The 26,595-nt window shown below is 37.5% G+C and overlaps 1 protein-coding gene across 3 annotated transcripts in view; it reads left to right on the top strand.

Moving 5' to 3' along the window:
* Positions 1-26,595, top strand: part of LOC150104479 (ATP-binding cassette sub-family C member 8-like) — an 822,612-nt gene that overhangs the window by 368,231 nt on the left and 427,786 nt on the right. For all 3 annotated transcript variants that reach the window (XM_090395659.1, XM_090395657.1, XM_090395658.1), the window contains exon 15: positions 14,010-14,105. In XM_090395659.1, coding sequence (XP_090251785.1) covers positions 14,010-14,105 — 96 coding nt within the window. The remainder of the gene's footprint in view (positions 1-14,009; positions 14,106-26,595) is intronic.

Raw genomic sequence — 26,595 nt, 5'->3', positions numbered from 1 at the left:
CCTAGATAATAATAATAAATTCATGCTTTAACTATTTCAACTTTTAATTTGGCTTGTGGATAGATAGCACATGGAGTTGCTCCATTATACATTAACCGTGCTAATTCATATTCATGTCATTAATAGCGTTCTTTAAGAGACGATATTTAAAATGTACCAATAAGTTTGATACTCTTATTATAGGAGGTTTGATAAATTTTTTTCTTGCATGAAGATATACACATGCCATGATTAGAAAATCCATAAAATGCTTTCATTGCTTTCAAGAAGCTATGGGATTACAGGTATCACTAAAGTATTGTATTTACTTTCTACAATTGTCACTAATGTTTTAGAACTTTCTTTTCTGTACTTCTACTTTGATTTCGTGATATGCTTTTCTCTTTAAAGATCTGTTGGGATCATTCTGCCAGCCATGGAATCCTTTCTCTTTCTTATTAATCAAGAGATTTCCATGTCATTTTCATCAATTGCCATCCTGGTTGGCTGAGTGGCTAGCTATCTGTCTACCAATCTTCAGCTTTTTGGAGGCCTGAAGTGGGTGGAAAAAGTTGCATGCTTATTCTCCAGAGCAGGGTTTCCAGACTATGTAAAAAAAAAAAAAAAAAAGATACAAAAAAAAATCCTACTGTAATAACTCAAATTGAGAGTTCTAATCCACAAGATGCTGAGAATGGATCCTATAAGTTTGTTAAAGTTAATTTGTTTATAGTCTTGATAATGATACAAATACAAGTGTTCGAATGTTGATTTCAACACTTGTATTTCAAAAATTGTTGATTTTGTTGTCTATTTCCATATTTAATTTACCATCTTCATTAAAAATCATGTATAAGTAGCTGAAATGTTTTACTTGTTCTATGGGTTCTCCATTCACAATGCAGTTGATATTGTTTCTGCCTATTTTCATTGTCTTTGTCTTGTTATTGCTGACCTTCATACCATATTATTATTATTTGACACCTCCAGGGAGTCCAAAGACTCATCGAGGGAGAGTGTGCCAACAGCATCGAACGATTGGTCCCCTTCCAACTACTAACCGCGCCGAAACTTACTTAACTGAGCCATTAGTAGCAGAGGCTCTACCAATCGACCAACCTTTGCCGGCATATCTATTACAACAGTTATTCGATTTAATCAGGACTTGTAGCGGATTTCTTTAGAAGTATAACATTATCCTCATAAAGCAAAGAGCTTACTTTAACATCTTCAATTTTGATATCTGGTTAGAAGGAAAATGGTATTACACTTTACTTCATACTGTGATCCATATAGATAATGAATAACAGAGGGGGATAATGTACATCCTTGTCTGCCACCAGATTTAACATTAAACCATCTTCCTGGACTTCCTTCAATTCTAACTGCTGACTTATAACTTTTGTGGTGTTACAGAAGGCTGTTTGAGGATGTCATATACTGAAAGGTGTACAAATGAATGGGTGTTAGAAAAGATCAGTAAAACTTTAAGGCTCCTTAAGGATATTGACAGAAGAAAGTTAAAATATAATAAATTTAGTTTAATCCTTTACCAAGTATAAGCAAACAAAATTTGTGTTTGAAGTATATTCAGGACTGAGGCAACTCGTGGTAAAGGTGGACCAAGCTCTCATCACTCCTTGTCTTAGTATCTCCCATAATGTAAAGCACATCTCCTTGCTGACATGTATAATGCTATGCAACTGACAAGACTTCGATAAAGGTCGAAACTGGTTTGGGTAGTGACCCTTAATGCATAGCATTATACATGTCCACAAGGAGATATACTTTGCATCATGGGAGATGCTAAGACAAGGAGTGATGAGAGCTTGGTCCACCTTTACCATGAGTTGCCTCAGTCCTGAAGATATTTCAGGTGCAAACTTTGTTTACATACACTTGGATAAAGGATTAAACTAAATTTATTATAGTCTAACCAAGTGGGAAAAAAAAAAACTTAAAATATGTTGGACACATAGAAAGGATAGAAAGGGGACTTCTCAGAACAGTAATAGAAGGTAAAGTTCCTGGAAAAAGAGGAAGGGATAGACCATCAATGAGATGGATGGATGGATGTGTGATCTTCAGAGTTGAGGCCACCAGAAAAGCAAACAATAGGACTACATGGTGAAGCCTGGTGTGGCACATCACCAAGCACATCGGAGTGACCATACAGCATCTGTAGATGCCCAGTGAACATAGAGAGAGACTTATTACTCAAATAAAGACTAAGTATTTTCTTGATATAATGCCCCACAGACACCATATAACTGTAGTGTTTTGGCTTCTCTCTTGGCACCTTGTCATATTACTATTACTATTATTACTATTATTACGGGCAACTCCAGGGAGTCATTAGACTCATCGAGGGAGGCCCCAAATCATATTCATCACAACTATTTGACATTCATACAGTACCTATCATACCTCGCCTTAAACTCATTCACTGTCACAGCATCCACCACAGACTCAGGGAGCGCATTCCACTCATTCACTACTCTAAAAGTAAAGAACCCAGCTCTAACACCTTTACTAACCACACTTTTGCCCAGTTTCCATGGATGTCCCCTAGTCCTCCCACAACCAGCCCTGTTCTCAAAAATATCTTCTGAATTAATTTTATAGAAACCCTTCAGTAATTTGAATGTCTCAATCATATCTCCCCTCCTCCGCCTATCAACCAATTTTTGCAACCCACAAATCCTCAACCTGTTCTCATACGGTTCATTCCACAGACCTGCTATCATCTTGGTCACTCGCCTCTGGATCCTCTCCACCTCCTCCCCATCAAGAAGAAACCTAGGTGACCAAATCTGAGCACAGTAGTCTAGATGGGGTCTTATCAAGGCTCGATACAGAGGAACAATAACCTGCTTGTCTCTGCTTGTCAACGTATTCTTCAGCAACCAAGTGATTTGATGAGCTGATTTGGCCACTTTTGCAATGTGTCCCCTAAATTTCAATTCCTTATCTATCAACACTCCTAAATCTCGTGCCTCATCAATTTCCTGGAGCACGGTTCCACCAATGCAGTAAACTGCCTCCAATCTTTTCACCCCAAAATGCATAACCTTACATTTTGCCACATTAAACTGACATCCATTCTCCTTAGCCCAGACCTCCAATCTATCCAAATCATCCTGCAAAAATTTGACGTCATCTGCATTCACTATTGCCCTCCCCAACTTCGCATCATCCGCAAACAAATGAACTGTTCCTCTCAGATCCTTTCCTATATCATTTATGAACAAATTAAACAGCAGTGGTCCAAGAACAGATCCTTGTGGCACACCACTAGTCACAGGCCGTCTTGTGGACTCTACTCCTGAGTAAACCACTCTCTGAGATCTCTCCGTCAACCACCCTCCTATCCATCTCACCAACCCTATGTCCATCCCCATATGCCCCAATTTACTGATTAGAATTCGATGTGGTATCCTGTCAAAGGCCTTGGCAAGGTCCAGTAGAATCACCGTAAACCCATTACCCTTATCCAGTTCAGCCGTCACTGTGTTATAATATGTGAGCAAGTTACTGAGGCATGACCTACCCTTCACAAAACCATGCTGTCCCCGATACAGTATCCCATTTTCTTCTATCCAATCTTGTATTTTCCTCTTGACTATTTTCACTAAGACCTTGATAATGATTCCTGTTATGCTGATTGGCCGGTAATTTTCAACAGCAGCCTTGGAACCACCTTTGTGCAGTGGAACTATTTTCCCCTCTTTCCACCCCCTTGGGACTGACCCAGTCCTCAGGCTCAAATTAAACAAAATGGTCAAGGGCACTGACAATTCTTTGGCCGCTTCACGTACGACACGAGCTGGTATACCATCCAATCCCACAGATGTATTGACATTGAGGTTCTGTAATAGACTAGTTACCTCTACTTCATTCATCACAATTCCAGTATAAGCTGTTGGTTCTTCCATTCCTGCAAAGTCACCACCTGGGTGATATACTCTTGCAAAGTGCTCGCTCAGTAATTCCACAATATCAACTGATTCAGTTACCTCCCTACCCTCAGCATTTTTTAAGATCATTCTACCATGAGCATTTTTCCTTTTACTTGCAACATATTGAAAAAACTGTTTGGGATTCTCTTTAGCCTGCGTGGCCAATTTCCTTTCGTAATCTGCTTTTGCTTTTCTTACCACCCTTGTTACCATCCTTATATACCTTTTGCAGGTCTACAAAACTTAAATACAGATCATTGTTATATTCCCATGTTTTCTCAACAGTTTGTTGAAAAGTGAAAATCTGATCCTGACAGTCTCTGTTTGGCCAGAATCCAGCTTGTTCTCCTCCAAGCTTCTCTTCCACAATCCTTCCCAGCTGTTTCTCAGGTATACTTGCATAAATCTTATCAGGAACACTCAGTAGAGAAACACCTCTGTAATTCTCACATTCAGTTTTATTTCGCTTTTTATATATGGGTACTATGAGAGCTCTACTCCAATTATCTGGAATTCGTCCCTCTGTCCAGGCTTTCTGAACTATGCAAGACTTTTATACCTTTGCATACTTGAGCATTTCTGGTCGAATATCATCTACACCAGCTGCCTTTTCACACTACAGGCTTTTCATGGCTTTTTCTACTTCAAGTATGGATATGTATTTCTGATTGCATGCCTGATTAGTTTTTATTACCACTGTGCTGATGCTGATTGTTTCATTTAGCAATTTTTCGAAGTAATTACTCCAGATTTCAAGGATATCTTTTTCTCCAGTTTTCATGTCTACTTTATCATTTCTGATTACTTTTACAGCACTCTTTCCTCCATTTCTGAGCTTCTTCAATAATCTCCAGAATATTTTGCCACCTTCTTGATATTTATTTTCTATATTCTTGCCAAAGTCCTCCCATGACTTTTGTTTAGCTAGTTTTACACAGTGTTTAGCATTCTTGCATTTGTCTCTGTATTCTCTAAGAGCACAAGCTGACTTATTTGAGAGGAAATTTTGATATGCTTTCTTCTTTTCCTTCATTGCCTCTTTAACTTCCTGTGTCCACCAGGGAGTTCTGATTTTTTTATCCTTGCAGACAACCTCACTATGCCTCTCTGGCTGAATCAATCAAGGTTTTCTTCAAGGCTTGCCACTGGATCTCTAAAGTTTGGTTCCTGTTCTCAAACTCTTTCATTTTTTCTTCAATAATCTTTGTGTATTTTAGTCTACAGTTCACATCTGAGATCTGCTCAACTTTTATTTGCTTTAAAACTTTCTTACATGTCATTCTTTTCAATATGAAATTCAATTTTATCCTGCTCAATACTAAATAGTGATTGCTTCCAACTTCAAATCCCCTGTACATTCTGCTGTCCTGCACCAGGAATAAAACATCACTATCAACAATAACATAGTCAATGAGACTTTTCTTGTTCCTTGCCTCTTCTCTCCATGTGAATTTGCACATTTTTATGTTGGAACATGGTGTTAGTAATAATCAGTCCATGTCCTGCACAGAAATCCAACAGGTATTTGCCATTATTATTCGCTTTGCTCTTTTCTTCAAATTTTCCCAAAACATTTTTGTATGTCTGACAATCACTTCCTACTCTGCTATTCAGATCCCCAACAAGGACCAACTTTTCCTTTTTCATTGTGTTAGTAGCATTCTCTAGAGCCTCAAAAAATTCCTCCACTTCTACCTTAGTGGAGTCTTCTGTGGGACCATAGGCACAAATAAGTCTCATTGTTCAGTTTCCCATTCTGAAATTTGCACACACTCTATTTGAAATTGCCTGCCATTCAAGAAGCTTAGCCTTGTATTTAGTGTTGAATGCTATGGCTACTCCTTCTTTTCCTTGATTGTCATTGCCTGAATATACCATTTTATATTTATTGCTCAGAAAGATCTCACCAATTTTTGCCTTTTTTGTTTCAGTCACCCCTATTATATCGATCTGATACTTATCCAATTCCTTAGCTAGCTCCATTTTTTTGCCATTCAGACTTCTTATGTTGATAGTACTGATCCTGATCTGGTGATACTGAGTTGGGTTGTGTTTTAGGGTTAGTTCCAGTAACTAACTTTTCACTTTTTTTCCTGGTTCCCTTACAAAAATAACAGCTGTCTTGTTTAACAAGCATGAAATTCTGTCATGTTGTACCATCATTTTATATTTTGGTTTAAGCCAATAAGAATACAATTTGGTTGGCTAAATCCTAAATTGCTAGCCCATCCGCATTCGTTCAGTATCCAGGTAGATACCTAACATGGTCCACCACGAGAAGATGAGGATTGGACATTAGGTCTGAAGCCCTGGTTGGTTCTCCGCTTTCCTTTAAAGACTAGTGGAGGTTTCCTCTCAGTTATACAGCTTTGACCCTTAAGCACCTCAAGGCTGAAGTTTTTGTAACTTCAGTCTTCTAAAACTGTATAGTTTTTAACATATTTTATGGAGATCTTCATGGAGTATGAAGATGCATTATGGGAGTCTCGCACTAGAGTCTAACAGAACTGTATTTAAACTTATATACAAATGGAGAACTCACTGCCTCTTCTAGCTCATTCCTCTTATTTGCTGCAATTCATGCAAATAAATCTAGTCCTCCTGCCCTTGCTAACCACACTCTTAGATAACGTCCAGGGGCAATCTCTTATTCTCTCCCCTCCAGTCATGTAATTAAAATTTTCTTGAGCATCTCCTTTAAAAAAATACTTTTATTAATTTATATGTTTCTATTTTAATCCCTTTTTTCTGCTAATCAGTTAAACTTTGTAACCCTAAACCTTCAGTTTTTCCTCATTTGGAGCATATTCCACAGACTTGTTAAATACCATTTTGGTCACTCGCTTCCAAATCTTCACATTGCTTTACTGTTGCCCTCCACAGTTTAACATCTTTGACAAACAACTGCGTATTTCCCTTTAAATCACTTCCAGTATCATTAATTTACAAACTGAACAGCAGTGGGTCAATTATAGAACCAAGTGGCACCTCTTGTCCACATCTCTTCTCTTTGATTTAACTCCACCTTTTCTGTTGTCTTTCAATAAGCCAATCTCTTATCCATGTCACCAACGTCATATCCATCCCCATATGCATCAACTAATGTATTGGGGTTCTTTGCAAAGGCAACTGGTATCCTATCAGTTGCCTTTGCAAAGTCTAGTAGTGGAATGATGTACCTGAGATTTATCATAAAGCTCTCTGTACGCTAGTTTATCACATTCATATCTGTCTCCCAGCAGTGATGCTGGGTCCTTTTCATTCTCCCTCATTCTATGTTTTTTTTCCTTTATTCTTCACTCTCTGAGTCTTTTTTTGCTTTCCTCTTTTCCATATCCCTTCCCTGGGATCCAGTATCCTGCCATGTTTGCCACATGGTGTGATTATTGAACATCCAGAAAGGGGAATCCTGGTGGTAGTGTGCAGGTGCTGCTTTGGCAAGATGGTCCTGGAAGATCTGTCCATTATCACCTAGCTAGTGAGCTCATCTGCAAGGGTTAGTTGGTGTTATAGTAAGTTTTGTTTCCTGCTGTCTGAGAATAGGAGTCAACTCTTGCTGGTATAGCATCTGGGAGTTGGCATCCATGTATAGCTCCATGGGGGATGAGGTTGAACAGGAAATCCCTTTCGACATGAATTCTTTATTCTTAAATTTTTTGGGGGGCCTTAATAATACCTTAACCAAGTACAGAAACTTCAGTTTATCTACCTCATTTGATTAACAGAAATGGGAAACAGAAAACATTGGATTTGCATGTAGCTGTATGATTGTTTCTTATCATCTACTTAATAGGTGAATGCTAATAGAGAAAATGTTACCTTTCTTAATTGAAAAGAGTTCAAAAAGATTACTGGAATCTCTCAGAATAGCTAAATTCTGGTGGGAAATATCATATCAGTAACACTCAAAAAAAAAAGCTATTGCAAGCAACAATCTTGGGGGAAATTACACTCATCACTATCATAATGAGATATTGGCATTCCAGATGAGATGATTTTATCAGAGCTTAAGGATCAAGGAGTTACCATCTTGAAGCTCATCTTGGGTGTAGGATGGCAGTCTGGGTTCAGACAAGGAATATTATTGCAATTGATCAGGACCAGAAAACGTTTTGGTGTCTAAGTGATTTAGTAGTTTATTCAGGTAGAAGGTATCTGGTAGAAGGCGCTTTGTCATCTATACAAGAGTTTGAGGAAAAGAGAGATTCTAGGAGGTCAGCCTTATCTTTGGGTGAAGTAAGTGCACTATCAGGATGAGAGAGAGAGAGGTGCAGAAATTGTGTCCATTGGCCTTAGCAAACGATCAGAACTTGCCTCCTGTTTGGACAGGAGGCAAGTTTTCTGCTGCTGACCTTTATAAAATCTGGTTTAGATCTGCTAATGACTGCTTTGTTGCATGCTTTGGTATAGGTTGAGTATGAATCTAGAATTCTTGTGCGAGCTACCTGCAGTTAGTTGAGTTTTTTTTTTTTTTCTTTGACTGCTTGGATACACTTTCTGTTGAACAGAAAGTAGATGAGAATTTTTGGTAGAATGGGGAAGTGAAGGCCTTCATGCCAGTGAGAATAATTTCTGTTACTCATTCAGAGCAATTTGTTAGGGTCAGACAAGCAGAAGAAATAGACCAGGGAAAGGATGCTGGAGGTCATCCCAATGGCACTTGTAGGATGTTAGGTCTGGCATGGTTTGTTGAAGGACAATCTGTGAGAGGTGAGATTTGTCGAAGATTGTGGTCAGTTGCCAAACTCAGCATTGACCTCTGTGGTGTATCTGGAAGGAGAACCTGTCAAAAAAGAGATCCGGTGTATTTAGAGAGTGAACAGGGATATCAGGAAACCGTGTAGGTAGATGTTGCATTAGGTCAGTACTTATAGCAAAGACTTTTGCTTCTGATCCATTTTTGTTAGAAAAGTGGAACCATTTGGAATTGTGAATGTTGCAGTCCTCTTCCTAGGTAACACACTGTTTGAATAGCTGAATTACAGGTGTTGGAATTTATGGAAATGAATGTGAAGAGATCTGAGTGGTTATCAGAATTTGGAGACTGGTAAATGCAGCAGTTGATGTTACTGAATGGGACAAGGACACCTTGAGCCAGAGGTCAGAAGCAGGGGATTCTAAATTAGCCATTTTCTGGTAGGCTGTGTCAGATCTCATGAAGGCACAACTGTTGTGACGAAAGGAATCATGAAGTGTGTAGTTTCAGCATTGGAGGTGGAAGTTGTAGATGTCATCTGTTTCTGTCAAGAGTAAGATGTCTGGAAGACTGCACGTGATGGTAAACATCATTTATGTTGGTGTTAATTCCATGAATGTTGGTAAAGAGGATTTGAAAGTGGGTTTTTATTGAGGAGTTTATTGTGAGCTTATTGATTCTGATGTGGTTTGTTTGTTTTGAATGGTTGGGATGTCTTTTTATCTTGGGATTAGTTTATAGAGATTCATTTGCAGTGTCACTGTCATTGTTTGTCAAATTTGTCATGGAAGGCAGTGTCAAGGCCATGCCATAACATGGCCTCAGCACTGCCTCCCATATACCACTACTCTGACTCCTCTTCAGGCATGATCTTGCAAACTATGTGGCAGCAGGATTATGATCCAGTTGACTGGGAAGCCTCCTGACTCATTAATGACATGTTTGGGCTTATGTACTAACTGGTAGTTGGCTTGCAGCACCATCATTTTAACATACTTTGTTGGAAGGATACTTCACAGAATTCAGGCAGATGAAAGTAAAGATGAAGGTTAGTTGAAGGTCTGAAGATTCAGCAATTCAACTGGAAAAGGATGTTAAGCATTTGTTGCTCATGTGACTATACGTTTAACAGAAATATGGGGTTGGGCAATGTAGATGTCAGTTCTTCTGAACAGCACCAATGGAAACTGACCATCTATGAGACATTAGCTAGAGGGAGTGCAAAAGAAGGGTCATCAGTTAGCCAAACTTCTGTCTTTTAAACACAATCAAGAATTAAAACTTGATCTTTTTCTTGGTTTTATTCGATGACCAGATATTTGTAAATGATATGTACAAATTGTCAACAAGTTTCACCAGCTATTCTGTCTGGCTTCTTCAGGACAAGTATAACGGTACACATTAAGGTTTACTAGTAAAAAAGAAGAGTGGAGTAACACAGTCAAATAAATTAAAACTGCGCATAACATCATAAGTATGGAACGTGGTTTATCATTTATCAGTCATTGTTTATTGAGCGTGTTATATAGTTTTTAGCAAAATGAAATTCTGATAAGCTGAGTAAACTTATTAGACTTTTCCAGATGTCTTTCAGAATCATTCCTTGATTTCTGTTTAGATTTTCTGCAGAGCGGAGAAAAAAAAAACAATCAAGAATTTTTAGAAAGGTCTTAGATGCATTATTGTATATAGTGTTATTAGCTAAACAGATGAAAAGTAGCATCATGAGAAAAAGATATAAGTTTTTAAGTGAAGGGTGCTTTAGAAGTGATGTTATTATGCCAGGAATTGATAAGAGGAATTGTCACTCCTAGAAGCATGATCCTTCTTGACATCAGTTGAGCATTATTCATTATCAAAGATGGGAGTGAGTGGAGAGAACTAAGGTATTCTTGTGAGAGAAAAAAAACAAAACAAGACAGTTGTGTTTTGAAAACATTAAAGGTAAAGTTTGTACGGATAATATATGATCATGAAGCTTGGTGTTTGAGCACTGCAAGATTTGTTATATGAATAGAATCAGTGGAAATTGTTGTCATCAGCAAAACTATATTAGAGAAAAATGGGTCAAATAAAATAGCCCTGAGGAACTCCTGGATTAATAGGAAAATCTAAAGAGGAAAACAGATATACATTGTGAACATCCTGAGAGAAAACTGGCAATAATTGTAGAGAGAAAGCAAGGCAGATTTTAAGAGCAATATGCTGACAGACCCTCATTGCCAAACTCTATAAAATGCCTTGGAAATGTCAAGTATAAGTTTTCTCCATACCTTTTCATGGCATAAGTCAAGGAGTGGATGGTGTAAAGGAGGAGGAGATCTGCTGTGGATCTTCAACATTGAAAAACTGACGGTTTTCCAGATGTTAAGTTTAACATTGATGATCTTCTTTACTTTAGATAGCATCAATGTAAGAGCAGTAGGTTTGAGAATTTGATAGTATACACTTGTCTTGTTACTCTTGAATGTTGTATATGGATGTTCTACAGGTTGATGCTAGCTGATTATAGCACTCTGTGGAGATGATCAAGAACAGATATTTGTTCAGGAATACATTTTTTTGAGCACAGTTGGTGGGATACCATTGGAGCCAGAAGCCTTTTTGATATTCATGCAATCAAGATTTTTGTGATGACTTTCTGGTAGAAGGCTACAGGAGGGAGGTAGTGATATAATTATTATTAATATTATTTAGGCCTCCAAGGAGTCAAAAGACTCATCATGGGAGGTCTTTCTTAGGAAACACAAGTCTATCAAAACTCAATGTGGGAAGTCCCTCCTAGGAAACACAAAGTTTATCATACAACTCCTTAAACTCATTGACCATTCTCGCTTTCACCACTCTATCAGGCAATGCATTCCAATGTTCAACCACCCTCCATGCAAAGAAACCACTCCTCACCCTCTTGCTCACAGTTTCCTTTCGTAACTGCCAGGGATGGCTCCTTGTCATGACTCCTTCCCGCTGTTCAACCAAGCGAAAGAACTCCCCAGTGTCAACCCTGTAACCACCTCTCAACAATTTAAAAGTCGTCTCAATCATATCACCTCTCTTTCTTCTATCCACCAAACTCTGCAGTCCACATTCCCTCAGCTGATACTCATAACTAACATTGTACAGTCCTGAAACTGTCTTTGTTATCCGCCTCTGTACCCTTTCCACAGTTAATTTATCCCTTTCAAATCCTGGGGACCAAATCTGAGATTTGGTCCCAGTAAAGAACATGATCTGCCTTGATCATCTGTGCAGGAGGTCAGCCTTTATCATTAGATGATGATGTAATACTGCCATTTGGGTGAGCAGGAGATGGGAGTACAGATTGACAGATATTGTGCCCAGCATCTTTTGCAAGAGATCACAAGGCACAACTGCTTGTTTTGTGCCTTGCCAAAACACTGCTTGTGGCAAGTTTTCTGTATGTAGCCCTTTCAGAGTTAGACTTGGCCCTACATATAGATAGGCTTAGGTGTTGTTAGTTATTCATAATAGTGCTTCATGGTATGAACAACACAAAGAGAAAAAAAAATTAATTTATTGAACCTGCTTCTATTTTGCTCATTTTCTAACCAGCATCTTAAAAGCACAAATTACATCTACAACAAGCACACAGCACAAATAGGCAGTTGTAGAAACAGTGCAAATTGTAATTGAATTGTAGATGTTTCCTCTAGTGTTTTAATAACCATGAAGTTACTTTGAAAAAGAAAGGCTGCATATAGTCTCAGAATGATTGTTTCCCAAATCTTTGGCAAATGAATACAGCCTTACTTGTTCAGGTTGGGAAGTGATAGTGATGCTGATTCTAAAAGTGGTCTCTCAGACCTATAGTAACTTCTATGCAGAACATATGTCTTCTTCCATTTAATCCTGTGTGAAAGAATCTCTAGAGCATGATTTGTCCATTTCAACTTGCCATATAGATGATCACAGATTTAATCAGTCAATTCTTGTGTTCTTCAAGGCAGATATTAATTAATCTATTGGGCTCAACAAAGTAGGATAAACTGCTGTCATAAGGAACTTTATACACTCCAGGAAGTGCAAAAGGATGAAGTTGAAGGAGAACAAATGATGCTAAGTAGCTGAATGAGTGATTTGAAAGTGGCATGGATGGAGAACATATTTGTGGAGAACTTGAGCTATCTTTTCTGATATGCTCTAAATATAAGGAAAGGAAATGTTTTCCTGTAATCCTGTGTGGTGGTTGCAGGAGGGATGGGAACTGCATGTAGTATTTGACCTATTTTTTTTTTTTTATAAGGGTTGAAGCCAATGGCTAAAAAAAAAGTATTGCAAAGAGATACCTGAGTTCAGTTTGAAGGGTAGTGTCATTTGTATAAGTAGCCCTTGCTCGGGGTGTGTGTGTTTTGAGAATGCCATACTGTTGGGATAGGTGGTGGTGTCATTGCTTCTGATATACCTTCTTGTATGTGTGGATTTTCTATAAATGAAAAAAGTTGATGAACTATCAATTAGTCATGTGTCATGTCATCAGTATGTTTAGAAAGAGAAGACAACTGTTACTATTTGTTTTTATCATAAAGTGTAATTTTGGATGTTGACTGTTTAAATTTGCTAAACTGAACTTGGGTACCTCCACCACACTTTTTTTTTTTTATAGCCAATGGCAACTCTTAGAAAAATAGATAAAATGCTTCATGCCTTCAGTGAATATCTCATGCCCTTCACATCCCTCCTACAACCACCACACATAATTACAGGAAAACCATTTACATCCCTTATATTTAGAGTACATCAGAAAAGATAGCTGAAGTGCTCCACAAATATGGTCTCCTTCCATGCCACTATCAAACCACTCATTCAGCTACCCACCATCATCTGTTCTTTAAGTTCATTGTCATGCATATCCTGGAATGTATAAAGTTCCTTGTGCCTGCAGTTTATTCTACTTTGGAGAGACTGATAGATTAGTTAAATGTGCCTGAAAACCACAAAATTGATTTAAGTTATTTTAACAAAATCGATATATCGAAGTTGGGACTGGTGGATCATGCTCTGGAGATTGCTTCACACAGGATTAAATGGCAGAAGACTTGTTCTGTAGAAGTTTCTATATGCCTGAGAGATTACTTTTAGAATCTTCATTGCTATGAAGAATTTCCTAACCTCAACAAGTAAGGCTGCATTAATTTGCCAAAAATCTATGAGACAATCATTCAGAGACCAAATATAATACACCAAAAAGAAATTATCACTGTACTCACATAAATAGATACGATTTCAAATTTATCCTAAAAGAAACTGAGAATTATTTTTAGCGTTATGATATTTATGAAATATGTGCATTTTTTGTGTATAACCATCCAGCTGTGAAAATGTGGTTCAGTGACACAAGTTATCTTCTATTTTAGCATCCCAACTGTAGCATATGTACCACAGAAACCATGGTTACTAAATGCCACGTTGAGGGATAATGTTCTCTTTGGACAGCCTTATGATGGTAGACGGTATGGTAATTCCTCATAATTTCATGTGCATTTCTGTATTTTAAAAAGGCAAATTATTTCATTGATAATATAACTGTTAACTGATTTTTAATAATTATAATAGTTGAAGATAGATGGATGATTCTAATAAATGCTACACATTATTAAAACAAATCTAAAAGGAGCATGAACATATTTTTAAATTAGTAATTTATATAACTCCGTTATTCTTTTTAATAACATTTTGATACTCCTTTTAAACTCATTTTAAAAATGTGTGCCATCTATTTTATTAGAAATCTCTCTTGAGAGATTACATTCTTTTATGGATTTTTTTCTGAAATTGGTTAATTTCATTACATTCATTATTTCCTGATGTTTATTTTCACAGGATGTACAGATACATTTAGTTCTTACTATAGCAAAGTATCCAATATAACAATTTTTGTGGTTCCTGTTTGCCATATTAAGTGTCAACTGTGCAGTATTATATTAATTTTAGCAACAATTCTGATGACCCTTTTCACTCTCCAAATACTCTGGATATCTTTTTGACCAATTTTCATTCTAGATACACTGCAGAGGTTATCACTCGTCTCAGCAACTCAGACCACTCTCTTGTACAAGTCTCCCCCCCTCACAGAATACTCTTCCTCCACTCACTTCCAACTTTGCATCTCTGGCACTATAAAGGTGTGTTAGTTGTGATTATCTCTGGAATTTCTATTCCTGCTTTCCTTGGTCAGACTATTGTTTCCATTCATCTAACCCTAACACTTGTTGCAAACAAGTTACAGAAATTATTCTCACTATCATGGAGGCTTTCATCTCCTATTCAACCCAAAATCCTCATCTATTTTCCAAATCCTGGTTCATTAGAAAGTGTATCAATGCAGTCAAAGAAAAATATTCAGTTTACTGTAAGTGGCTTGCATCAGGAACTTTAGCTTCATACTCTGACTATACCAAGCATGCAACATCTGCAAATCAGACTTTTATAAAGGCCAACAGTAGAAAACTTGCCTACTGTCCAAATGGAAGATGTGCCTTCTGGTCCCTTGCTAATTCATTCGATGCAACTTCTGCTTACCTGTACTTATACCTCTCTCTCATCTTGATGGTACTGCCATTACTTCACCCAAAGACGAAACTGACTTCCATGCATCACTCTTTTCCTGTAACTCCTACATTGATGACCAAAGGAAATTACCTCCTACCATACCAGAATCCAAGCACTGTATGCCTCCTGTAGTTTTATGACAAAAAAAAAAAGGCATCAGCAAACTATTAAATAACTTGTACACTAAAAATCTTTCTGATCCTGATGGCATCTCTCCAGTTATTCTCATACATCATCTCAATAACCTCTTATATATAGCTGGTGCTTATCCTAATGTACACAAGCAATCTCTTATCTATCCTATTCCAAAAAAAGTAAAATAGAAGTCTATAGTTAAACTACCACCCAATTGCCATCACCTCTGTCTTTGCCAGAATAATAAAAAAAGTCATGATTAGCCAACATCTTCACTACTTAGAGGCCCACCAATTAATCAGCAACCATCAGCATGGATTCGACCATTCAAAATCCATAGCTAACCTCATAGCTGATATCACCCATCACTGGACACATGCCATGGAAAGATTCAGAGAAACTTGGGCTGTTGCTCTTCTGCATCAAGGCCTACTAAACAGATTGTGATCTTATGGTCTCCCTGCCACACTCTGTAATAGGGTAGCCAGCTTTCTCTCTGGTCATTCTCTGTGAGTCATGATAGATGGTCCTCCCCTCTCTTTGAACTTCACCAGTCAGTACTGGAATGCCTCAAGTCTCTGTCTGTCACCTACTCTCTTTCTCTTGTATATAAATTATCTACTTACAATCATCACTAATCCTTCCTCAGCTTTACAGACAATAGTCTTTCCACTTGTCCTACTCATTTGACAAACTATGCAGTACTCTGACCCCAGGTTACAAGATCATCTACAACTTACTATATTTTTTGAATAATAGTTTCACACATGTAAGAGAAAACTAAATATCATTTATTACTTCTATATATTTCATTGAGTGTCATGAGCTTCTTTCAGGGAGAAGACAGTATGGTAACATTTAAATTCTGAATACAAGAACGAGTCATACAGTATGCTTACCGCTAGGTATCATGAATGTGTAGTTTTCCGTGCCAGTCTGGCAAGTGCCATCATCCTGTATGAACTGGTTCGTTGTACTGGCTGCTTTTTTATTAGTGTTTACAATCAAGTTTGATGATTTTGTGATGGCTGACCACAAGAAACAGAGAGTGTGTAGGAAATTTTGTTTTCTTTTGGTAAATCTGCAGCTGAAATATTGTTATGCTTTGGTAGGCCTTTAAGGATGACACCTTAGGTAAAACTCAGGTCTATGAGTGGTTTTCCTGTTTCAAAAATTGGGGACATGTCAACCACAATTTGGCTTACTTTTGACAAGCAGAAATGGTGAAAACACTGAAAAGGTTTGCCATGCAATCAAGAAAGATTGTCGAAAGACTATTGAGCAAATTTCTGAAGAGACAGATTTGTCATGGAGTTTGTGCCAGCAAATTTTAACAGAAGATTTGCAAATGAAACATGTCCACTAAATTTGTGCTTAATTGCTCAAGAGAATTTTAAAAAAAATAAATAAATAAATAAAAAAAAATCATCAAAGTTTGCCATGATTTGAGGGAGCAAGTTCTTAACGACTAGAACTTTCTTTCAAAAGTTGACTGGGAATGAATCTTCGGGCTATGGATATGATCCAGAAACAAATCAAGTCAATATAAACTTGCAAATTCCCTCAGTCTCTATACACTTTTTTTTATTCCCTTGGATAAAAAAACCCATAAAATGGCAGCGATTCGTTGATGTGGACAAAGTGAATGAAAAGTCACTGGAGGCCTTAAACAGTATTCCAGTTGAATAGTTCCAGAACTGTTTCCAGCAGTCGAAAAAATATTGGGACAAGTGCATTGACTCACATTGCGAGTACTTTGAAGGAGACTAGAATATATTATTATAAACTTTAATAAAAAAATGTTATTAAACAACATCAAAATAAATTTAAATAAATAATTAATTGATTAATTAAATCAAGATTCTTCTTCTTCTGCAGCTTTTCCCACTTAAGTAGGGTCACTGTTTGTGGTGAGTCCCCTCCACAACTTCCTGTCTTGGGCTGTAGCCACATCCAAGTTCTTCATCTTCAAGTCTTCCTCCACCATCTCCCTCCATCTCTTCTTTGGCCATCAGCACTTCCTCTTATCCTGCACATCCATCTGCATGACCTTTTTTCCCACATACTCATCCTCCCTCCTCATCACATGACCAAACCATCTCAACCTTGCCTCCTGTATCTTTGCTCCTAAGTTCGTAACTTTCATCGTTCCACTTACATAGTCATTTCTCAGATGATCCTTTCTGGTCACACCGCACATCCACCTAAGCATTCTCATCTCCACTACCTCCATCCTGCTGATGTTATTTTTCCTCAGGGCCACAGTTTCCAAAGCATACGTCATAGTTGATCTGAGTACTGTCCTTTTAGATTGATCGGCACCCTCTTATCACATAGCACTCTAGCCATCTCTCTCCAGTTCCTCCGTCCTGCTTGTATCCTGCATCCCACTTCCTTCTCAGCCTCACCACCCTCTTTCATTGTTGAACCTAAGTATCTAAAGTCCCTAACCTTCCTGATCACATTTCCTTCCAGCTCCAGATCTGTCTCCTGGCTGCCATCCACTTTGCAACACATATACTCGGTCTTACTTCTGCTCAGTCTCATACCTCTCTCTTCCAGTACTTTCCTCAAACTTTCCAGTTTGGTTGCCACTTCTTCTCTTGATTCTGCACGCAGCATGATGTCATCTGCATACAACATAGTCCAAGGCATGTCTTCTCTCACTTCCTCCATCATCATCTCCATCACAATATTAAACAGGAACGGACTTAATGCAGACCCTTGATGCAAGCCAACTGTCACTGGTAAACTTGAAAGTTTACTAACACTTGTCTTCACATTTCTGTACATCTCTGGCACCATCCTGACCTATTTATCCGGTACCTTCTTCTCCCTCAGACACCTCCAGACTTCTTGCCTTGGCACTCTATCATACGCTTTCTCCAGATCAATAAATACCAGATGTAGCTCCCATTGCTTCTCTCGAAACTTTTCCATCATCTGTCGTACCCCAAAGATAGCATCTGTGGCCGATAGACCAGGCATGAAGACAAATTGCTCCTTTGCAATCTCCACCTCCTTTCTCAGTCTTCCATCAAGAACCCTTTCTAGGATTATCATTGTGTGGGACATAAACTTTATTCCTCTGTAATTCTTACAGTCTTGTGCAACCCATTTACCCTTGTAAATGGGGACAAGAGTACTTTTCCTTCATTCCTTGGGTATATTTTCCTGTTGGCCAACTTTCATGAAGAGGTCCTACAGCAGGTCAATTCCCTCTTTCCCTCAGTGCCTTCCATGCCCCTACTGGAATCCTGTCTGGGCCCACCAATTTTCCATTCTTCATCCTCTTCATGGCTTCCTTCACTTCCACTTTACTGATGTTCTGCACCATTCCCTCAGAAGGCTGCCCATCTTCTCTGTGAGTCCTTGCATTTTCCTCATTCAAAAGTCCCTCAAAGTATATTTTCCATCTGTTTCTTATGTCCACATCCCTCCATAATACTCTTCCTTCAGCATCTTTGATCCGCCTCACATGAAAGATGTCCTTTGCTGCTTTATTTCTACATTTTACCAATCGATAAATCTTTTTCTGTCCTTCCTTTGTTTCTAATTGATCATAAAGGTCTTGATATGCCATGACCTTCACCTGTGCAACAACTGTCTTGGCTTCTCGCTTTTTCTCTCTGTATTCCTCTCTGTCCTCTTCCACTCTTGACTCGTCCCACTTCTGCTTTGCCTTCCTCTTAGCCATCGCTGATTCTTGTACATCATTATTCCACCACCAACCCTCCTTCTGCTCTGTAATCTTTCCGGATGTTTCACCAAGCACCTCAATCGCACAGCTTAGAATTACTTTTGAATTATGTCTCCACCAGACTTGTACACTTTCTATTCCATCCGAAATCCTCTCTAACACCTTCTTCCTAAAACAGTTCCTCACGCTTTCTTCTTTTAAGCGAAACCACTTAATTTTCTTCCTCCCATGGCTTCCAAAGGTTCTTATCTTCGACTTTATTTCAAAGTCTGCACACAGCAGCTGGTGTTGCTGCGCCACTTGATCTGTTGGGATTACTTTACAATTTGTTACTGCCTTAAGATGTTTTCTTCTAGTCAAAATGTAGTCAATCTGTGAACTATTGTAGCCACTTTTAAATGTTATCAAATGCCCTTCCCTCTTACAGAAGAAGGAGTTCACAATTTCCAGATCAAATGCTACTGCAAAGTCCAAAACCCTCTCTCCTTCCTGGTTCATCATTTCCACTCCATGGCCACCATGCACCCTTTCACAGTCCCTATTCTGTCTCCCTATGTTCAAGTCTCCTCCTACATTCACCATCTCGTCTTCTTCCAGTTCCTTCATTTCTTCATCTAGCACGTTCCAGAATTCATCTTTCTTTTCTGCTGTACAGCCAACTCGTGGGGCGTATACACATAAGATGACCAGTTGCTCTTCTCCAAGACCCAGTTTCATTTGCATGATCCTGTCGTTCCTCCTACCCACTTCCAGTACTTCCCCCTTCATTCTGCCACACACCACAATTCCAACACCATTTCTTCCCTCTTTATTCGCTCCAGAGTAGAACAATTTATACCCGTCTCCTAGTTCCTTTGCTTCCACCTTGTTTCCTGCATGCATAAAATGTCCAACTTCTTCTTCCTCATCATGTCTGCCACCTCTCTTCCCCTTCCAGTCATGATTCCAACATGTAAACATATAAAAATGTAAACAATTATAAACAGTTAGCAGCAATCAGTTCAAAAATTAGAAATAGGCATACAGTCTGTTCAATTAACATTAGGATGGTGGCGTAGGGTTTCACATGATTCAAAAAATAGATAATCATATTTAAACCTGCTGTAGTGTAACATGTTGGTATAGTTTCAGTGAACTCTGTGTCTAATGTCAATCACATGAGAAGCAAGGCCTGAACCTTCGGAATCCAAAAATCTTATATAATCTTGATGATTCTAATAGTAGCAGACCAGCCAGCCTCTCCAAAATAGCAAAGATGAACAGGGTATTTGATAAACACCAGGCTAGGATAAAGGTGATAATGTATCTTTAATAAGTGGTAAGAAAGGTGACAATTTCTGGGCTGGTTTTTGAAGATGGTGTACAAATTATATCTGTGAAGGGTCCTTGCTATTTGTTCAGATGTTCCTTTAAGGTAGGGTATGCTGATCCTTTTAACATCAGATTACAATCTGCAAGAGGGGTGATAATTAATAAATATTTTCTGTATCTAGGTCTCTCTGTATCCTTTAAGTAATAGGTATTATGAAAAGCCTTAAACACTGAGCGTGCCAATTTGTTCTTCTGATTCTCTTCTATTAGAAGAATTAAATAAAATAAATCATTAATTTCAAAAAATTTAGTTTCAAAAATGTAAAATAAAACTTATTCTATTACTTAATGGATGTAATTGAGACCTTAATACATAAAATATTTGGTATTTTCTGTTTCACTGATCTATAAGGACAACCTAGTCATGTTCAGTGCTACCAAATCACAGTCTTGCCTTATGTTGTGAAAAAGAGAAAAGAAATTCCAGCTCCCTACCCTTACCCTTATAATACACAAATCACCAGACAAGATTAGATCTTGCCTGGAGTAACATTTACATTGGCATAAATACACCACATCAGTAGTCTCCTCAGCAACCAACTCTTAACTATATATAAATCCCAAATCTGCCCATGTTTAGGATGGTGCACCTAAATCTTCCCTTAAAATCCTTGATGCTGTCCAAAAGTGAGCAATTAAGCTCACAGATGATCTCTTCTCTTATAAATTCACTTCAACCTTCATCTCACAGGTACAGTGTTTCAGCACTGTATCTATTCTACAGGTACTTCCATGGTCACTGCTTCACTGAATTCATAGCCATCATTCCTCCACTTTCTGTTGTGCCCGTTAATACAAGAGCAGCAGCTGCCAGCATCTCCCTTTTACTGTGCAACTGCAAACACACTGAATCTGGTTCTGTTTTTCCTCTTTTATTTCATCCACCTCTCTTTTCTGGAAAATTTTTCCTCATGAAGTATTCTCAAACAACTACAACTTGCAACTCTTCAAAAAAACATCAGTATACTTCTATCTCAGTCCTCATTTGCACACCACACATAGCACTGATGTGCTTATAAATCCCTCAGCATCTCATGTATGGGATCAGTATAAAAAAAAAAAAGAGAGAGAAAAGAAAAATGGATTCAGTTCTCTCTGTAGGAACGGAAACAACAAATGTAACATTCTAGATTTATTGCTTTACTGTAAACTTGGATGATGGTCTTCAGTTCTTGGTGTTTAGGAAAGAAACTTATACTCATATGGACTATTGTATTCATGCTACATTCCATTATCACCATAGTTAATGTTGGGATTATCAAGACCTAATTACATCCTTTATATTCTCATACTTTGTTTTCTTAGGACTTAGTGTATTTCAGGAGCTAGATTATGTCAAGTAAGATTTTTTAAAAATGTTTCACTGACTCCTTATTACCAGAGCACTCAACCATTTTAGGCTCCCTGCCTCCATATCTAAGAAATATTGTGGTGTTTCTTATGTTAAAGGCATATCAGAATGTATTGCCAAATTTCTAAGGCCTCTCGACATTGTTATGTTCTTTTGTCCTATCAGTAAAATTTCGACCTTCATTTCTTCACCAAACACAAGCTTTCTTCAATCATTTTTTTGAGGCGTCTTCTGATTTCTTGCTCTTGTGGTTCATCTAATTTCGTTCAATGAAGTAAACTTGTTGCTGTCCATTGTGTAGAACATAAATCTTACCTTCAGTACCATGAACCAGCCATGAAATAGCATGTTCAGCAAAGGACTCTTGCTTAGCTGAACATGCTATCTGTACTATGCACAGCCTTGTGGAAAAAAAAACCAAACATCCACACAAGTGCATGTTCCTTATGGAAAACATCGATATAAGAAAGTTGAGACTTTTTTATGCAAATTTTAGAGATATGATGGCTTTTAGTTATCTCCTATGGGAAATATTATTGTATCACTCCTTCAACAGTTTATGTGGGAGATGGAGTTCATCTCATCATGAGACCATTGTCCCACTTATTGGAGGCCTGAAGTGGCTTGAAAAAGTTTCATTTTTGGTCTCTAGATCAGGGTTTCCAGACTATGTAAAAATAAATTTAAAAAAATTACAATATATATATAAATTCATAAAAATGGGGAGGATCCTTAGCCCACCCACACCACAAATATACTGTAGGTTTACTAATAACCTTTCATGGTTAATCCTAATTTTTCTTATATGTGTTTATAGTTTTTTTTTTATCCTAAGTAGGAATTTTATTGACCATTTGTCATACTTGAGCTGTGATGGCACTTTTAAAAATGTTCTTTTATCCATATTTTAATTTTGTTCTGATACTCAATTGTACTGAAGATGCCTTCAATATTAAGCTGAAAATTTTACATCTGCTAAAATTTTCAGCTTAATTATCCAGGCACCTCTGCAGCTCAGGCAATATAGACGAAGCCCTTTGATTGGAAAGACCTGGATTCGATTCCCATCGGTGACGTTAGGAACCTTTATCTGGTCTCTTGTGATGAAAGGCGAGTTAGCCAGGCTCATATGGAGGTAGAGAATTTTTTTTTTTATGGAAACTTCGGTTTTTTCATTCCTCAAAACAGAAAACTGGACAGAGCACATGAAATTTACAGACAGGAATGCTTAGAGGCATAGGGGGGACTGCCTTATCCTCGTATTACGGTTAGGAAATCCAAGTATTGGAAGGCTGTGGCCGCTTAAGTGCCTGTTAAAGGCACTGATGGATGGATGGAAATATTTATCCATGTAAAGTCATCATCATCAAATTCCTGCCATGTACCCTCAAGGGGTGTACAGGATATGATAGTACTACATGAAAAATTTACATCATTAAACTTCCGATCTACAGTTTTCCTCCAAATCAGTCTGTTACTTGTCAAGACTCCAACATTATCAGATCTTATATTTCTATCATCTAAGGCACTTTGTACGCTATCAATCCACCTATATCTTGGTCTTCCTCTGTGTCATTTTCCTGACAACCGCAGAGAACACTTGTTTGGCTAATATTTCCTTGCCCATTCTATTTAAGTCACCATACCACCTGTGATTAGCTCTGCTAACACATTCCTGGATGCTGAAAATGTCAAGTTCTTTTCTAATATCCTCATTTTTAATATGATATTGTCATTGATGCCATTTGTTCATGCCTCTAATCTTCTCAGGACTCTCATATCTGCAGTCTCTTGTCTTTGTTAAAGTGTTTTACTTCTGACCCAGCTCTCAGATCCATGAGTTAAAACTGGTTTGAACACTGTCTTGTATACAGCTAATTTAGTGTTCTGACTAATTTCTCTCTTATTCCATATGAATTTATTCAATTGACTTCCTACCATACCAGCATTGTTGATTCTGTTGTCTATTTCCATATTTAATTTACCATCTTCACTAAAAATCATGCCTAAGTAGCTGAAATGTTTTACTTGTTCCACAGGTTCTCTGTTCACAATGCAATTGACATTTTCAACGATTCTGTCTATTTTCATTGTCTTTGTCTTTTTAATGCTGACCTCCATACCATATCTATTACAACAGTTATTCAATTTAGTCAGGGAATCTTGCAGACTTGTAGCGGATTTATTTAGAAGTATAACATCATCCGCATAAAGCAAAGAGCTGACATTAACATCTCCAATTTTGATATCATGTTTGATATCTGCTGACTTACAACTCAAATAAAGACTATATACTGCTTGATATAATGCCCCATTGACACCATATAATTGTAGCATATTGTAAAGTCTTTTTTCTATAATTTTTGAGCCATTTCTGCTCTTTTTAGTCATATCTCCATGCACTGTCTCTTGAGCAAAGTTTGAGGATTTTGTAAAATAATAATAATAATGAAAAAATACAAATGTGGGTTTTTATGGTGTACATATTTGAATAGATACATAACCTTTCATGAATGTGAATCCCATAGAAAATGAAATTAAATAAAATAATAATCATTCTTAATCCTTTAATATTGAATCTACACCTGAGAGGGCACCAGATATGCATTTATGAGGGTGGTCTGAAAAGTTATCGGCCTAACAATGAAAAAACGAATGTATAATTTCAAAATTATTTTTATTTTTCAACATAATCTCCCTTAAGACCAATGGTGAGCTATAAGGGGCTCGCGTGAGCCCTTTGTTAAAATTTTCTCAAATTTGCGAGCCCCTTTTTTTATTGTTTAATAATCTTGTAGAACTAGAAAATACCACCGTGGAATGTATACATGCTATTACAATTGCTACTTTAAATTCATATGAATTTTCAGATAACTGTTTAAACAACCATTTAATTGCATTTGTTGTGATGGAGCTAGTGTAATGTTAGGAAACAAATTAGGTGTTCCAATCAAACTTCTACAACAATTTCCCAACGTTGTGATTTGGCATTGTGCTCATGGTTTACACTTAGCATTAGACGACTCGATAAAAAACATTAAAGAAATAAATCATTTTGGAATATTTATGGATAAATTATATGCTTTTTATCATCAATCACCAAAAAATCAATGAGAATTAAATATGATTGCAAAAGACCTTGGTATTGAAATTTTAAAGATCGGCGGCCGTGTGTTTGGATCACAATGGGCAACTTGTAGTTTAAGAATGGATCTCGTTTTGTGGAGAAATTACCCAGCTTTATGTAAGCATTTTGCATCGAACGATAAATATAAGGGCTTTTTAAACCGACTTCTCAATTTGGAACTTTTAAAAGATCTAGCATTAATGATTGATATCCTACAGGAATTATCATATCTGTTGGAAGCTCTACAAAGTCGCAATATAAGTATTATAAGAGCTAAGTTAGGCTTTTCTTTGTTTGTTTGTTTGATGATGCGAGCCCTTTGTTAAAATTTCCATAGCTCACCACTGTTTAAGACTAATACATTTATTCCAACGATGCCCCAGTGCCATTATCCCATTCCTGTAGTGGTCCTCAGTAAGATCTGCAAAATACCCCGCTACAGCTGCAATCACCTCTTGATTCGAAGAAAAACACTGACTAGCAAGGAAGAGTTTTAGTTTGAGGAAGAGAATAGAGTGGATGTTCCAACAATTCATAGTGCATATCCCTTAATTTTCTCATTGCCAAAACACCTTTCTATTGTCCTGAAGAAAGATGATTTTTTCTTCTGCAAACTGGGTCTTTTCTCACGAATTTTTTCGTATGGTCTGGTTAAAAGATCGGAATAATATTCCCTGGTTATTGTTTTAACCTTTTCAAGATAATTAATTTAAAAAAATGCCTTTAGCATCCCAAAACACCGATGCCATGACCTTTCCTGCTGATGGAACCGATTTTGTCTTATTTGGCTCTGAACAACTGACTTATGTCCACTGTTTTGACTGCTGTTTTGATTCTTGTGTATAATGGTGAATCCAAGTCTCATCCATAATAATAAATTGATGCATGAAATCAGTTTTATTCTTGTTAAAATGCTCCAAGCACTGTTCAGAGATTTTCATGCAAGTGCATTTTTGATCTGCTGTGAGCAAGTGCAGCACCCATCTTGTGCAAAGCTTTTTCATTTATAATTCTCCATGCAAAATATATCCTACACATTCTCTTCTTTTGAAATGCCTATAGTTTCAGCAATTTCACACACTTTGACTCGCCGGTCATCCAATACCATATCATGCACTTGATCAATGATTTCTGGTGTTGTTACACTTTTTGGACATTCTTCACATGGATCGTCTGCAAGGCTGGTACGGCCATGTTTAAACTTGGCAGCCCATTTCTTAATTGGTAAAAACGAAGGAGAGCAGTGCCCATAAACGTTTATCAATTTCTATTATCGATAAACCTTCCTTTACAAATAATGTTATAACCGCACGATACTCAATTTTATCCATTTCAAGGGATACAGACAACACTTTTGCTTCAGAAAGCTGTATAAAACAACCTACTTGATGGAATGACTTGCAGTTTCACATGTATGCTTATGACAGATGTACTAACATAGAAAGAAAAAGTTGCCGATAGTTTAGTGTCTGTGGTTGAGGCCGAGAACTTTTCAGACCACCCTCGTATATATATGACACAACATGGCTTTGTATGGGCAAATGGGGATAAAGAGAGAATTTATTGATTTGTTTGATAATCATCTATTCTCAAACTTTCAAAACTATTCCGAAGTTTGTGTTCCTTTTTTTTTCCCCCAGTTTAAAATGCCATTTGTTTCCAAGTATTTTTTTCCAACTAGTTGAATTCAAGATCATAGTTTGAATC

This window comes from Typopeltis vanoorti, chromosome 7, assembly GCF_054136105.1.
Source record: "Typopeltis vanoorti isolate ZY-2024b chromosome 7, IOZ_Tvanoo_1.0, whole genome shotgun sequence".
Taxonomy (NCBI): domain Eukaryota; kingdom Metazoa; phylum Arthropoda; class Arachnida; order Uropygi; family Thelyphonidae; genus Typopeltis; species Typopeltis vanoorti.
The sequence above is the reverse complement of the archived record's forward strand: the minus strand, read 5'-3'. Positions and strand labels throughout refer to the sequence as shown.